General features: G+C 54.9%; 3 protein-coding genes across 5 annotated transcripts in view; all 3 read left to right on the top strand.

The window, feature by feature from the left end:
- The first annotated feature begins 318 nt into the window (after nucleotides 1-318).
- On the top strand, nucleotides 319-3,310 carry HOXB7 (homeobox B7). The gene is made up of 2 exons (XM_061176478.1): nucleotides 319-843; nucleotides 2,962-3,310. The coding sequence occupies exons 1-2, from the start codon at nucleotides 444-446 to the stop codon at nucleotides 3,213-3,215; spliced, it is 654 nt and encodes a 217-aa protein (XP_061032461.1). The 5' UTR covers nucleotides 319-443; the 3' UTR covers nucleotides 3,216-3,310.
- A 3,075-nt stretch (nucleotides 3,311-6,385) lies between these two features.
- Nucleotides 6,386-15,194, top strand: HOXB6 (homeobox B6). 3 transcript variants are annotated; one of them, XM_061176505.1, is made up of 3 exons: nucleotides 6,386-6,580; nucleotides 12,789-13,281; nucleotides 14,303-15,194. In XM_061176505.1, exons 1-3 carry the CDS (start codon nucleotides 6,386-6,388, stop codon nucleotides 14,560-14,562), a joined length of 948 nt encoding a protein of 315 aa, XP_061032488.1. In that variant the 3' UTR covers nucleotides 14,563-15,194. The 3 variants fall into 3 exon arrangements, with proteins under 3 accessions (XP_061032488.1, XP_061032490.1, XP_061032489.1); XM_061176507.1 differs by having other exon boundaries at nucleotides 6,492-6,580; nucleotides 12,757-13,281; XM_061176506.1 differs by having other exon boundaries at nucleotides 6,511-6,580; nucleotides 8,229-13,281.
- Nucleotides 6,543-15,386, top strand: part of HOXB3 (homeobox B3) — a 53,913-nt gene continuing 45,069 nt past the window's right edge. The window contains exon 1 of the mRNA XM_061176503.1: nucleotides 6,543-6,580. The gene's annotated coding sequence lies outside the window, so the exon portion shown is untranslated. The remainder of the gene's footprint in view (nucleotides 6,581-15,386) is intronic.

Raw genomic sequence — 15,386 nt, 5'->3', positions numbered from 1 at the left:
TGCAATCCCTGCGTTTGTTTCTGGCTGGGTAACGGGCTGGGGAGGAGGGGGTGACAACAAGGATCGCTCTCGGAGGTTATTTATTTTCCCTTCCACTCAATCCCTTCTTCCCCAAATCTCGCCTGCAAGCTGCCTCCAGCCCACGGGGGTCGACAGCGGCCCTTGAGCCCCCAGCCCCAATCCACAGGGCCTGGTTTTCTCATTCATTATTGATCATATTTTATAAATCCAACGCCACACAATTTTTTCCACATTACCGGGAGCCGTGGGGAGGCTGCCCGGCTATTGGCAGAGGGGACGTCACGTGGGCGGGGTCACGTGGTCCAGAGAGGAAAAAGGGGGTCCTTTTTGGTGTAAATCTGGACTCTAATTCTGTAATATATCAAGGAATCTCGTAAAACCGACACTAAAACGTCCCTGCCTACAAATCATCCGGCCAAATTATGAGTTCATTGTATTATGCGAATGCTTTATTTTCTAAATATCCAGCCGCAAGTTCGGTTTTCGCTACCGGAGCCTTCCCCGAACAAACTTCTTGTGCGTTTGCTTCCAACCCCCAGCGCCCGGGCTATGGAGCGGGTTCGGGCGCTTCCTTCGCCGCCTCGATGCAGGGCTTGTACCCCGGCGGGGGGGGCATGGCGGGCCAGAGTGCAGCCGGCGTCTACGCGGCCGGCTACGGGCTCGAGCCGAGTTCCTTCAACATGCACTGCGCACCCTTTGAGCAGAACCTCTCCGGGGTGTGTCCCGGCGACTCTGCCAAGGCGGCGGGCGCCAAGGAGCAGAGGGACTCGGACTTGGCGGCCGAGAGTAACTTCCGGATCTACCCTTGGATGCGAAGCTCAGGTAACGCCGCGCACCGAGCAGTCCCGAGCGGTCCCGAGCCGCAGTGGCCCGGGCACATTCCCCGGAAGGCGCCCCCTTCCCGGCCAAGTGCCCCTCTCCGTGTCCAGAGTGCTCCTGGTAGGAGGTCGGCCCTGGGGACGCGGCCCCCCACCCCGAGCCACGACCCGGCGCGCCGCCCCCATTCCCGTTTTTGCTTGGTGCTCTCAGGCTCGCTCTGCTTCCCTAGCGGATCCCTCTCCGCCGACGCCGCGGCGCTCTGAGCCCCCAGCCCCCCCGGCCGCCCCCCACCCTTCCTCCCGGCCTTTTAGCTTTAAATATTTATCAGCCGCGCCGGCACGGGCTGGAGAGGAGGCCGTTTGTCTTGCGGAAGAAGGCTGGGGTTTTCAGAGAATAGCCATTAGGGTCTCCTCCTCTCCCTTCTCCCTTCCCCAGCCGGGGATCTCAGCTCTGGGTGTGTCCCCCAGCCCCAGCTTGGATAAGGTCTAGGGGAGGGGGCTGCAGCGCTGAGCAGTTCTCCCCTCCCCCTTTCTTCCCAGCCAACCCCGCTCCCCCATTATTCCCTTCTGGACAATTAGAGGTGGGCTCTAGAGGCCTGGTGGGAGGAGGGGGTGTGAGAGGTGAGGAGGATTCAGCCAGGGACACAGAGCCAGAGAGGCAGGTGGAGAGAGGGGGGCTGAGGCCAAGAGAGAGCAGGCTCCTGACCCCCAGTAAACTTGGGAAGGGGGAGGCAGGAGAACTAGAGAAAGGAGCAGAGGCCTCAGGGGAGTACAGCTGGCTTCCTCAGGTGCCCTTCCTAGCTCCCCTGGAGAACTGGCCAACTAGTTTGCAAGTGTCGTTCCAGAAGGGTGGATGTCCTCTTGGGGGAGAGACTAGGACTCCAAGGAGCCAAATCAAGAGTTAGTGCAGGCCACCGAGGAAGCTGCTGCAGGAACCCCAAGAGACCAGAGGCTCCGTGGGGTCTCCTGACAAGCCTCTCCCAGACATCCTTCATAATGTTGTCCTGGACTCAGAGGCCAATCTCAAGGTCCAGAAGACCCAAGACCTGTGGTCAGACGCTCCCAATCTAGCCAGGGTTGAGGGCCAGGAGGAGCCCAGCTCTTACACTTTCAGTATTAGTGGTCACGGTCCCTATTACCTGCTTCATAATTCAACTGTCTTTCCAGCTGATTTATTAAAGCCCCAATTTTTCTGCTCATAAACATTTCAGCTTGGCTTTTATCTGACTTGAAATTAGGGCCCCTAGCCCCTCCTCCCTCTGTCTCCTTCCTAGGAGGGCTGGCACCAGCACCTCCCCCAAGCCTCCTCAGGGTTTGGGGCCTAACCTGGGAAGCTCTTCCCTGCCCTTCAGCCCCCACCAGCCACATACTGAATGTTCTACCCCAACCCAGGCTGCTGTCTCTCCTCTCCCTCTGTGCCTTCCTGGAGGCCCAAAGATTGCTTTGGAGGGCTGGGTTGTCTGGGCAGGTGGGCAGGCAGGACAGCCTGGCCCTGTCTGAACCTCAGCCACTCACTGGAAAATAGTCATCAGAAGGCAGCTGCTCTCCAACTGACTCCACGCTCCAAGGAAATCTGCAAATTCTCACCTCCTCCTCATTCCACAACAGGCTGGGGGAGGGGGGAGACTGGACCTATGAGGCTCTTTGTCTCCTTTTCTTTTTGGGAAAAGCCCTCAGGCCAGGCCTAGAGTCCCACTCCAGGGTCACTTGCATGGTTTCTGTTGTCCTGTACCCCCAAAGACCATCAGAGTCAGCATGCAGAAGGGGAGACTTAGGGTTCCTGGTCCCGGAGGATTAACTGCCTTTCATCCCACATACACCCCTTTAGGCACAGGGCCTTCAAGAGCCAGCAGGTTAGACCTTGTGTTCAGAAGCCCTAGGCTAGAAGACTTCCTGGGTGGAAGATGGGAGTGTTTGCCTTGGGAGGCCTGTAGAAAGGTCTGCACGTTGAGGAAAGATGGCAGGCATAGGCTGGGGTATGGATAGTGACAATTTGATGTAATGGGAAATAGGCTCTTCCAACCACTGATGCCAAACCGCATACAGGGTCCAAGAGGGAGGTGAGCACTCTCATGGCTCGTTCCTCACTCACTGATTTTTCTCCTGCAAATAACCTGCGCAGGGACCGACCGAAAGCGAGGTCGCCAGACCTATACCCGCTATCAGACCCTGGAGCTGGAGAAGGAGTTTCACTACAATCGCTACCTGACGCGGCGGCGGCGCATCGAGATCGCGCACGCGCTCTGCCTCACCGAAAGACAGATCAAGATCTGGTTCCAGAACCGCCGCATGAAGTGGAAAAAAGAGAACAAGACAGCGGGCCCCGGGGCCACCAGGCAGGACAAGGCCGAGGCGGAGGAGGACGAGGAAGAGTGAGGGACAGAGGAAGGGCAGAGGAAGAGAGACGAAAAAGGGAAAGAGAGAGAGAAACCCAGCTCTGGGAACTGAACCAGGAAACTCAAGTCAAATAGGGAGGGGAAAAAAACCTATTTAAATGGAAAGCAGTTACTTTTTTTTAAGGAGAGAAGGTGAAATTTTGGTTTCTTAACACTGAAAAAAAAAAATACTACCTATAGGAAAGTCCATCAGGTTTGTTTTGTACAGTATGGGAAGGACATCATCTACCTGTTCTGTAGCTTTCTGGAATTTGCCTCCCCTTTTCTATGTCGCTAATTGTTAAGGTCTTTGGTAAAATCTTGCTGTTTTGTAAGCCCCATTTTGGACGCTGTCTGTGTGGTCTGTGGATCTGGAATAACATGTGTGGTTCCCCAGCTTCCTGAGCAACACCCCCTTCCCAGTAGCGGCACTGAAGGGGCCTTAGGGAGCCCCAAGGACCCACCAACTAGCTCAAGTGTCCCCTCTGTGCACCTGGCCTGCCCGCTGCTCCTTGCTCCCACCAGCCCCTGTGATCCTCTTTGCATTCTATGTGTATCTGAAGGATGAACAAATAAAAGCAATTAAAAATAAACAGATCCCCTATTTTCTGTGTCTCCCTAAGGCTGGGAGGGGGTGAGGGATAGTCATGCATCCCAGCACCCCTTTGCTCCAACTTCCGCTGCTGGCCCATTTCTTTCTGTGCTGGGGCTTGCTCTTTTTCCTTGTGCCCCTTGCTCTAGGGGCTGCCAACTAGTGAACCTCGGATACCACACACACACATTCCCTTTACATTTTTTTACACATATTGACACACAGATGCACCCAACCTATTTACAGGCTGACACTGCACATAAATAAATATATACATTGTCACACACAGTCACAAACACCCATATTCTTATGTTCACAAATAAACATACAGGCATTCACACATCCCAAACCCTGCCCAGAACACATAGTATTCACATTCACTCACACAAGTAACCCCACATTCATACTCACAGACATTTATACATACCAGGGTACACTCACACATTGGCTCATAAAACACACAGATTCACATTTGCCCCCAAGTAAACGCGTCCTTGAGTCCACATGCCCAGTCGCACACATTCACAAAACAAAACAAAAAACAAACCCCCCACAGTTCCACAAACTCTTTCTCATTCAGGCCTTCACACCAGGCTCTGGCTCGGCACCGCCGCCGAGGCACAAATATAGAGCTGAAATCTTAAGTGCTAGGCCTCAAGAGAAGAAGGAGCGGAAGGAAAGGGAAGGTGACCACCCAAATCCACTCCCCCTTCTCGCGCCGGCGGGCGGGCGGCATTGGGCAGAGGCCAGGCCGGCGAGCAAAACCTCCTGGCCGCCCAATCAGGCCTTCAACGTCAAGATGCTCCTGGCTTTCCGCTCGGTCGGCAAACATTTTCCGCAAGAGCTATTCGGTTATTTTATTGCAATTTATTTTACTTTCATTTATTTTAATTTATCTCATTCTAAATTGACCCAGCGACCCAAGTAAAACTTGAAATTGGGGGAAGAAAATGAGCGTCGATAGCGAGAAGCTGAGCGGTGCGAACTACCCGGCTGCTGTGGCCGCATCCCTGCTGCTCTGAGCCCGGCCGCCCGCCTTCCGCGGGCTGCCTCTGAGCCTTTCTGCCTGCTGTCCGCGCTGCCGGCAACCTGGAATCTTCTCCGGAGTACAGAGAAAGAGAAAAAAGAAAAACATTTGTGTGTGGGGGAGGTTATTTCCTTTCCTGCATTTGGGCGCTGGTAGCTCAATTCAAAATTCGGGCATATTTCAGGGGACCTGGGAAACCTGGGGTGAATCTGGGTTGTTGTTTGTCTCCAAAAACCCCCTTGATTGAGGGATAAATACCCAGAGGACGGTGCCTACGTAGCTAGACCTGCGGAGTTGATTTTTAGTATCTATTCGATTATAAACCCTGGATTATTTAAATTTAAAGATCGGGCGTCGGAACAGAGAAGGGGAAGAGGGTTGGAAGGAAGCGTGTTTTAGGAGAATCTGTTTAATCTGAATTTGTAAGTAAAAGGCTCCTAAACCTTCAGTTCCCTCATTAATGACCGCAACCCCCCCCCCCGCAGAGCACAGGGAATTGTCCCTGGGAACCTGGGCGTGTGGACATTTGGGTGGGAGAGTCAAGGGTCCGGCTTTACCCTCCTCCAATTTCTGGGGTGCAGAGGCAAGCATCCAGTGGCTAGAGTGTCCGCCTTGGCCCCCATTAGCCTCTTTGGGGCAAAAAGTAGGCCCTAGGAGATCTAGGGCCCCACACCGGCAGTGCTACAAGCTTCACAGGTGGGGTTCCCACCATCTATAGTGCTGGGAGTGAGGGGGGCATTCAGAGGTGGGAAAGGGGGCACTGAAGCTTTCATTTTGCCCTGATGCAAGTGGTAACTCTGGACACTGGCTGCTGCTCCTAACTCACCCCCAGATTGCCTTAGAACGGTCCCTGTGTGGAGGTTTTGGGGTGAATTTTTACTAGAAGAGGGGGACAGAGCTCCTGTGAGAATAGGGAGGTTCCAAAAAGAACCCCCCTCCCAGCTGGATGCTTGTGCCTCCTCCGCCTGATTCCCCACACCCCAAATCGCACCCCTTCTCAGATTGGGGTTTCCCCAAAAATCGAGAAGGAGAAGAAAAGAAGATGGCGACTGAGAAAAGCGTTGCTGGTGGAGCAGCCATGAAGAAATGCAATAAATTCCTTGTTGTTTTATGAAAATTTACAACTTTGTGATAGAAGTTTATGAGTGGTTGAATCCAGCGATTGGCCAGCGCCGGTCATGTGGCCGGGCGATCGTGAACATGAACTTTTTATCATTTCCCTGGTGGTTATAATGCAGCATTCTTTTGGACACCACACCTAGGTCGGAGCACTGTCGTCCTTCAGGGCTCCAGCCTCTTGATATTTTTATACTTCAGTATCAGCTCGATAAAGCAAAAGAGAGAGAGGAAAAGCGAGGGGGAGAGGAAAGAAAAGAGAGAGAGAGAAGGAGGGGTGGGAATTACACAAAAGAGAAAACCAAAAATAATTTTAATTTCTAAGTTAACTTGCTTACTGATCTGGGATTTTAGTCATGATGGAGGGTAAATGGACAATCTGCCCAGGACTGCAAGCTGATACCATTTTTCAAAGCCAGAACTTACTCCATTTTCTATGCAAATATCAGAAAAGCGAACACCCTCTCTTCCCAAGTCAGAGAAGGGGAAGCAACGGCTCTCAGGTTGGGACAATATTATCTGGAAGATGAAGAAGAAGCCGAACGCTCTCTCTCTCTCTCTCTCTTTTTTTTTTTTTCCCTTTCTCTCCACCCCCTTCAATCGGAGGAAAGAAATCCCAAGCTCTGCAAAGGTAAGGGAGATTCTACAATTTCTTCTTATTCTTTTGCATCGATTTTATAGGGGGTGGGGCTTGGGTTTGTCTCTCTCTCCCCCCCTCAAGACGGGGCTGAACCCCACCTCTGGGCGCTGCAGGGAGAAGCTTCCCAGGACATTTCGGTGGCCGAGAGAGGGGTGGCTGCTTCCTGGAGGGGGAGCAAGGCAGGGAGACGGGAAGAGGAACCGAAAGGGGCCACGGAGGCGAGCTCTAAGTCGCCTTTTTAAGCTGGGAGGAGAGGTTTAAGCGAGGGGGCTGCAAAAGAGAGGATGGGGATATCTGGGCTTCGGGACGCCGGCAGAAGCCGGTTGCGACGGCCTCTGTGGGTTTGCGCCCCCACCCCCTCCCCCTCCCCCTCCCCCCATCCTTCCCTTGTTCCGGCCTCCCCCGATTGCCCCCGCGCAGTTCTCTTGCCCGGTGCGGGTATCGGGTATCGGTGGTTTCCCGGCAGCACTGGCACAAGGGGCGGTGGCGCTGAGGGACGTCCTGGTCTCTGGAGGGCCTGGAATCTCCGCAGAGCCAGCGAGGGCGAGGAGGCGTCTAGAGAGACACAGAAAGAACAATTCACAGAGAAATACTCATTATCTCCCTTCGGAGATATTTCTGAAATTAAAGGGCTGTGGGTGGAGGCACCCAAATCGAGGGAGACCTCCCAGGAAGCATGCCTGAAAATGCCCAGGTCGTTCGCCACTCCCGCAGGAGGGAGCCTCGCTCTGCAGGGAGACAATTTTGTGGTTTTTAACGCGGTAGGTTTCAGCGTGTTGATTTCTGTGCAATATTGGTTCTATTACTTGTGTTTTATTGGTATGGATTTCGGTGGAGGAGAAAATTGCCGTGTGTGTCTTGATGTGGAAACATTTCAAACTTTCCTAGATCCAAATGTGGTGATTGTGAAGAAGCTGTTTAACACGTTGTTTTAGGCGTGTAAACAAAAGAGAAAAACAAAAACAAAAAAGAGAAGAATAAAATTAAAAGAAAATCCCATTAGGGGACCTGATGGTGTCCGGGCCAGAAAGCTGCCTGGCACTGAGCTCAGACAGCTAATCCTGTCCCTCCGGCGCCTGATTTCATTCCCCAGCCAGGCCTCCGGGGGCGGGGGTAGGGGGGAGAAGAACCGTAGGGCGGGAGGCCGAGATTCCTAAAGTAGCTGCTGGGGTTGAAAAAGGCACAAGTCGCTAGGTGAGGACTTAAAAATAGAGAGGGCTTCTGGGGAAGCTGCCAGACGACAGATAAGGGACTTAGGGCGCGGAGGGCAGGAGAGACTGTGATTTAGTTTGGTTTGCAGGAATAGGTGATTGCTTTCCTCTTTTTAAAGACCAGATGCAGAGCATTCAGCCTCGGGCCTCTGGTTGCTCAGGGATTGTGGGGTCTGGGTGTGTGTAGGGGGATATTGGCCCTCTCAATCCTGAGCTGAGAAGAGAGAAGCAGCCACTTGTGGCGCTGGAGGGGGGCCCCTGGAGGCACAGGTAGATGCCCTCTAAGCAGGCCCGGAATGGGTGCCTGAAGGGACTCCTAGGCTGCTTAGCCAGAGAAGTTCTCGGCCAGCACCCACGGCACTAAGAGCCTGTTCTCAAAGGAAAAATTCCCCAAACCCACCCAGACTAAAGGTCTTTTTCTCCTGTAGTCTTGGCGGGGTATAAATCATCCCTTAGACAGTTTGCTCTGACCCAAATTATGCGGTTTGCTGCCATCTACCGTCCGTTTGGAGACATGCGGCTTCGGCGCCGAATGCCCCGCGACACTGCCTGAACCATGCCCGACGACTGGAGCCCCCGCCGCTCTGGTTCGGCGGGATTCTGGGGACGTCGGCCCAGATTGACGCTTTCCGCTGGATCTTGGTTCCCGCCTGCCCGCGTGTGCATTGGAGAACAAGCGTCCCCTCCCCCTTGTCAGCCTCATCCCAGCTCCAAACCTGGCGGCTGGCTGAGGGAAGCGGCTTTTTCTAGGGCATATTTAAAAAGGACTAATACTTCATCCCGCGGGCAGGGGGCCCTGAATCAAAGGATTGGGGGATCAGAGTCGAGAGCCCTCTCCCCGCTATCCCCCTCCAAGATCAAGAGGGGATCACCAGGGCCGCTAGGGAGATCCGAGGCCAAGGCTGTTCAAGGTTTATTTGGTTTTCTTTTTGGCTAAGGGAGGGGTCCCGCAGGGGAGGCGCTGGCCCGGGCTGTTCCACTCGGTTGTCAAAAGACAAACCGAGTCTGTGTTCTCCGGGTTGGGTGGTGGGTCTTGCCAGTTTCTTGGCCATTTGAGTCTGTGGTGAAGGAATTGAGACGAGTTTTCTGGAAACTGTTGGTGTCTTGCAAGTGAGTGTGGGTCCCCTTCCCCATTCCCGATCATTTCAAGCGAAATCGACACAAATATGCTTTGGGAAAAAACGGGGAGTGGGAGTGGGGATGAATCAGTAAGGAACCCAACCATTGTAATTTCCGTTCCTGCCGGACCCCTCACACCCGCTTAAGGCGACGGCTTTCCCAGAAGCGGCTGGCGAGGGCGGGGGTACGCGCTGCTGCCGCCGAGTTTGAATATTGGCCCCTGTTTCACGGGTTACTGATTAGCTCGGGCTTTCAAGCCGCAGGAGGAAGCTCTGGCCGCCCCTTTCAAGGTGCTGTGGCCCCAGTTCCTGGGCGGGGGCTCCAGGAAATTGCCTGCGGTGCCAGGCAGGCCGAGGTGTTAGTAGGGTCTGGCCCGGAGCTGAAGGAGCTGCCGAGGTCGAGGGGCCCAGCGGTACTGGGGGCAAACGCGGGGGCTGCGGCCCGGAGCCTTTGGCGCCTCGCGAGTCTGGGCCGCAGGAGCAGCCCTTTCAGCTCTTCAGCAGAGAGTGACTTTCTGGCGGCTAGAAGGCCCGGCCCAGTGCCGGAGGCCCCGAGGGAGTGCTCTCCGAAGGTCTTGGGCCCCTCGGAGGTTTTTTTCTTGTGGACAATCCGAAGGACAGATGGGGAGGGGAAGGCGGCTGGTATAGAGGATTGAAACCCTTAAGGGCTCTTAGGGTGCCCAAGGACCTGGGGAGAGGGAGCTGAACTGTCACTGCTCCCCCCTCCATCAGAGAAGATGCCGTTCATTTGCATAATGGAAATGTCTTTGTACTGTGCTTTGGACTGGCCAATTTTAAGGCAATGTTCTCTCTAAACAGCTCTCAAAGAGTGGGAGAGGCCACACTGCTCCCTCTGGGAACATTTGTGTTCCCCAAAACCAGAGAATCACAGAGTCTAGGGGAAGAACTGGGTTGAGATGTTTGAATTCACCCCACCCCAATCACAGTTGGGAGTGGGGTGGGGGAAGGTGCCCACAGTCCTAAGAGCTGGGGGTGGGGGGAGCTTTGCAGCTGAGAGGAAGTGGGAAGCCTGGACAATGTCTCAATCCCCTCCCCTCCACACACCTACTGGCAAATATCCTCCCTGAGATTACCGGTGCAGGAGAATTTTACTCCAGAGCTGAACACAACTTACACTTTTCTCTGGGAGCTGGAATGTGTGTACGTCCACAGGACCACAGAGTCACAGCTCAGAAAATTACAATTATAAATCCTGCCTGTGGGATTTCTATGCAATCCTTCTGTTGTGTACTCAAGACTTAGTACACATTTATATCCACCTCTCCATACACGCACTTCCTCGTTGAGCAGGGGGAGACACCCCAGACCTGCCGATGGCTGTGCCCACTGTGTATTTACATATTCCCCCTTGGAGACAGACAGACGGCAGTGGACGGAACCACAGACAGATTCATAGAGATCTGGCTCCAGAAGCCAGGCGGCCTCTGGCCCGGCCCTGCCTGCCTGCTCTTTCTCCCAAACAAACGGATCAGACGAATAAACGCTCATAAATACCTCTGGGCTTAGATAAGAGCGATGAGGCGCTATTTCCTTTCATGCCGGACTCCAGGCGCCCAGGCTCTGCCTTTGCGGCTCCATCTCACAACAGGCAACCTGCAGAGGTGAGGTTAATTTGGGGCTATGACTCTAAAGGATAAGGCGATTATTCTCGTGCTTCTATCACAGGGGAAGACTTCCTCCCTCACCAAATCTTATGTTATCCAGGCTTCATGGAAAAGCCCACACCATCCAGTCCTAATATGAGGACATTGTGGCCAGAGAGGAGGCACAGAGAACTGAGGCCCAAGGCCCCGCCTCAGTAGCAAGGAGGAGGGAGATACACAAGGCACTCTCCCCACCTTGCTCCTCCAGCCCAAATGTTCCCCATTCCTCTCCAGGAGTGGGCCTAACCACAGCTGGATTAGAGCACTTATGACTCTCCGTCATTAGGAGGCTTGAGTTTATTTTCTTAAATCTTGACAAAACCTCCCAAAGAGTTGGGCTAGGAAGTGGTTGATGGGACAACTGGGAATAGCCACTTAGCCATGAAGTTGCAGCCCAGAAGTTGTCCTGAGTTCAGGGAGCCTTGGAGGCCACTTTGCAAGCAACCAAGTTCCCACCCTTGGTCACCAACTTCAGCCCTCTACCTCTTTTCCTAATGTCTTGCGCCATCTTCAGTGGGCAGAATTGTCCCATAAAAAGGAGCCCAAAGAACAAGTCAGAGAAGGGTCAGCCCGGCCCCTTAATCATCAGGTTTTGTCTCCCACCCTGGCCCATTCCTGGCCCCAGGTCCGAAGGTTGTCACCCTTTATGCCTGGCCTCCACGTGCACATTAGAATGTTGAAATACACCATGGCTGAGTCTTCCAGCCTGCCTCCAATGCTCATTTTCCTTAGATGAGAGAGAGAGAGAGAGTCAGAGATGTACACACACTCTCACACCAAAGCTTGTAGGCAGCAAGCTGGTGATACAAACATGAGATGTGGTAGGGATTGTAGAGATGCTGAGAGACAAACAGAAGGGTAGTGAGCATCTGGAGAGGGGATATGGAATGATAGTTGTAAGCTGCCTGCTGCAACCCCAGGAGGACCCAACCCCCCTCCCTCCTTATAAAACTAAACAAAAACCAAGTCTTGAGAAAGAATTAATTTTAAAAAGAACTGCCAGCTTCTGGAGAGACCTGGAAAAGGAGCAAGGGCTCCTCTCTTCCCGGTGGTCTCTGATTGTCTCCAATATCAGGAGGGTTTGAGGACCCAGAACTGGAGGAGGGAACAATTTCTTCCCTGAACCCAGACTTACTGAAACACCTTTGATTCCTAAGAATCTATAGCCCAGTATATTCTAATGTCTTTTGGGGTAGGAGGTGGGGTGGAGGGAGGGTTGCAGGCAGGATAGGGATCAGACAACCTAGGTTGGAGGATGCCTTTCACCCCTCCTCTCCCTAGCCCCCTCTTCCCGGTGCCCCTTCCTGTGCCAAGAGCAAGCAGTACATACTAGAACCAGGCAAGATGTCTTGGGCAGCGGCAGCGGTAGCCTTCCCAGAAGCTCCTAGCCTAGCTGCACAACCAGAGGGAGAAGCTTAGCCTCAGACCCTGCTCCCATTTCCCAGCCTTCTGGGTACTCTGGGCAGCAGGCTCTGGCCTGTCTCTCAGACCATAAGAGTTGCAGAGAAGCAGGAATAATAAACCCAGGCTTGGAGGAGATGGAGTAGATCTGAGAAACAGGAAAAACGTTTTTCAAAACCTGGGAAGGAGAGGGTTTCTTCTTCTTTGCTTCTCGCTTTCTGAAAACAATGCTGATCAGTGGAGAACTCTTCTCCCCTTCTACCAGTACAAAACCTGAGAAACCAGCTTTCTCCTTTAGTTCTCTTCTAAGGAGATTGAGGTTCAAGATTCGGAGACATTTACCCACCTTCCCTGGAGGGAATAACCCCTGCCTTGCCTAACCCCAAGCAAGGCAGGGGTTAACTTTTCTGAAAACACAATTAACTTTTTCCTATTCTGCGTGGGGAGGGGAGGGATATATTTATTTGATCACTGGGGGATGGGGTGGTATCAATCCAGGTGCTCCCTCCTCCCTCAAAGGCACAGACGCCTCTTTCGCAGATCCTACGTAGGTGGAACAGGACGCGTTGTGCTGTTGGGGAGAGAGAGGGAGAAAGCAGAAGGAGAAGAAGGAGGGGAAAAAAAGGTTGATAGGTTTGTGCGCGGGTCCCTAGCGCGGGCTGCGCTCCTCCTGGGTGCTATTTGACAATTCCTGCCTCTGCCATTGGTCAGTGTTGGATCAGATGGTTGTATTTCCTTCTGGCCCTCACTGGCACCTCGCCATCCCCCCTCAGCTAAAACCCAATCTCAGATATACTACTAATAGGCGCGGCGCTCGGACTATAAAACACAACAAATCATAAACCCGGCGGAGCAGCAGCGGCCGCGCGCGCCTCCCCTCCCAATGAGTTCCTATTTCGTGAACTCCACCTTCCCCGTCACTCTGGCCAGCGGGCAGGAGTCCTTCCTGGGCCAGCTCCCGCTCTACTCGTCGGGCTATGCGGACCCGCTGAGGCATTACCCCGCGCCCTACGGGCCCGGGCCCGGCCAGGACAAGGGCTTTGCAGCTTCCTCCTATTACCCGCCGGCCGGCAGCGGCTACGGCCGGGCGGCGCCCTGCGACTACGGGCCGGCGCCGGCCTTCTACCGCGAGAAGGAGTCGGCCTGCGCGCTTTCGGGTGCCGACGAGCCGCCCCCGTTCCACCCGGAGCCGCGGAAGTCCGACTGCGCGCAGGACAAGAGCGTGTTCGGCGAGGCGGAGGAGCAGAAGTGCTCCACCCCGGTCTACCCCTGGATGCAGCGGATGAATTCATGCAACAGTGAGTGAGACTTGCTGCGGCCGCCGCGACCCCCACGGGCCCCCCTCCCGGAGCCAGAGCTAGAGAGCACCCCCTTCTCCAGAGAGAGCGTCTCGGGTCGGAGCTTAGGGAAGATTGGGCGCCTGCACCGGTCTCCCGCGCCGCCCTCTCGCCCTCAGGAGTTGCAAAGTTTGCAAAGTCCCAGATGCACTCCGAGTCAGGGGGAACGAGTGGGTTCTCCCGGAGCGCCAGGCCGCAGCCGGGATTCTGGGTCAGGGAGGCGGGCAGGGGCCGCAGTCACTGGCTGGGCTCTCCCTGTCGCCCCCAGCTCTGGTCCGATCCCCCACCCCAAGACTGTTCATTAAAAACGGAGTGCGTCATGGGAAGAGGGGCGGCGTGACGCTGGCGAGGGAGGGTTGAGGCTGTCCCGGACTGGTTTTCCCTGGGGGTCGGGGGCTGGGGAAAGATGAGGCACCAGGAAAGGGGTGGTAGTCAGAGGAGGGAGGGAGAAGAAGAAGAAGAAAGAGAGGGAGCGGGCGGAGGGGAACAGAAGGAGAAGCAGGCGCCGGGATCTCAGGTTGGATTATTTGTCGGCCTTAAGTCCCAAATTGATGTCCATTAACGGGACACGAAAGTGAGGCGCCCTTAATGCCGACTACGGATCGATCTACGTCATTACGGATTAAGGGCCGGAATCTATCACAGGATGGTGGGGGAGCCAGATGGATGGAAAGAAAAGATGCGGCTAGGAAGAGACACACCTGGCCAGTGCTTTCCCAGCCCCTCCCCCTAGACTCAGGTGGGATTTAAAACTGCTCCTCCCATCCCCCCACCAAGAATCTAGACAGAAGGCATAAGCCTAGGAGACCTGGAGGGAATCTGGAGGGGGCGCTGGAGGAGTGAGGAAGGGTGGGGGGCAGGGAAACAGGGAGAGTGGAGGGCATCCCGGGACAGGCTAGAGTCCCCGTTCGAGGATCGAGTGGGGGAGGGGGGCTCTGGCCCTGGTGACCCCAGGCCTCAGCATCTCCTCTCTGCGTAACAGGTTCCTCCTTTGGGCCCAGTGGCCGGCGAGGCCGCCAGACCTACACGCGCTACCAGACGCTGGAGCTGGAGAAGGAGTTTCACTACAATCGCTACCTGACGCGGCGGCGGCGCATCGAGATCGCGCACGCCCTGTGCCTGACGGAAAGGCAGATCAAGATCTGGTTCCAGAACCGGCGCATGAAGTGGAAAAAGGAGAGCAAACTGCTCAGCGGGTCTCAGCTCAGTGCCGAGGAGGAAGAAGAAAAACCAGCCGAATGAAGGCGCTGGAAGGGGGCGGGGGGACGCGAAGGGAGAGGCCTTTGGGGAGCCGAGGGCATCGGAGAGCCCCGAGAAGGCTCTGCGGGCGGGGGAGCCTGGGGACCTGCTCTCCAGCGCGCGACAGGCGGGGCCACTGCTCTCCTGGACGCCCCCGCCCGCAGAGCTCTCGCTGGGCGCTGGGAGGTCGCGCTGCCTGAGCCCAGCCAGCACCCCAGCGCCCCCTCCATCCCCGTGGAACCTCCTGAGCCCAAAGAGGCTCCCCCGTGAGAACTGAGGACCGGACTCACTTGATGTTTCCTGGAAGCAGAGCAAAATGCTCTCGTCCGTGTCGCGTCTCATTTCGTCCATGTCCCCCGTGCACGGTTCAATGGTAGATTCGCAGTCCCCTCAGCGGGGGCCTCGAAGACTCCCTGACCCCAGACCTCTCTCCCAGCCCCTCCCCAAAGCCACTGGAAAGAGCACATACTACCTAGAAGTAAGAAGAGGAGCCTCAGAAGAAAACAAAGTTCTATTTTATTAATTTTCTATGTGTTGTGTTTGTAGTCTTGTCTTAGCTCTGGACGTGAAATACTTCGGTAATATTAATATTATTAATAATGATAACAATAATAATAATAAAGACGTAAAACCTCGCTGCTGGGTCACCTCTGCTCCTCCCCTGCCACTCCCCCACCCCCACCGCCACCCCTGCGTCCCCGTGCCGGAAACTCCGCAGCAAAGGCAGGAGCCCTGGTCGGCCCCAGAGGGCCAGACGCGGCTCGGAAGTTACAGTTGAGATAAAGGCTACAGCGGTTCGGCCCAGGCTCCAGCGCCTCGCCTCGCCG

The sequence above is a fragment of the Eubalaena glacialis genome, chromosome 19, assembly GCF_028564815.1.
Source record: "Eubalaena glacialis isolate mEubGla1 chromosome 19, mEubGla1.1.hap2.+ XY, whole genome shotgun sequence".
Lineage (NCBI taxonomy): Eukaryota > Metazoa > Chordata > Mammalia > Artiodactyla > Balaenidae > Eubalaena > Eubalaena glacialis.
This window is presented reverse-complemented; position numbering and strand designations above follow the sequence as displayed.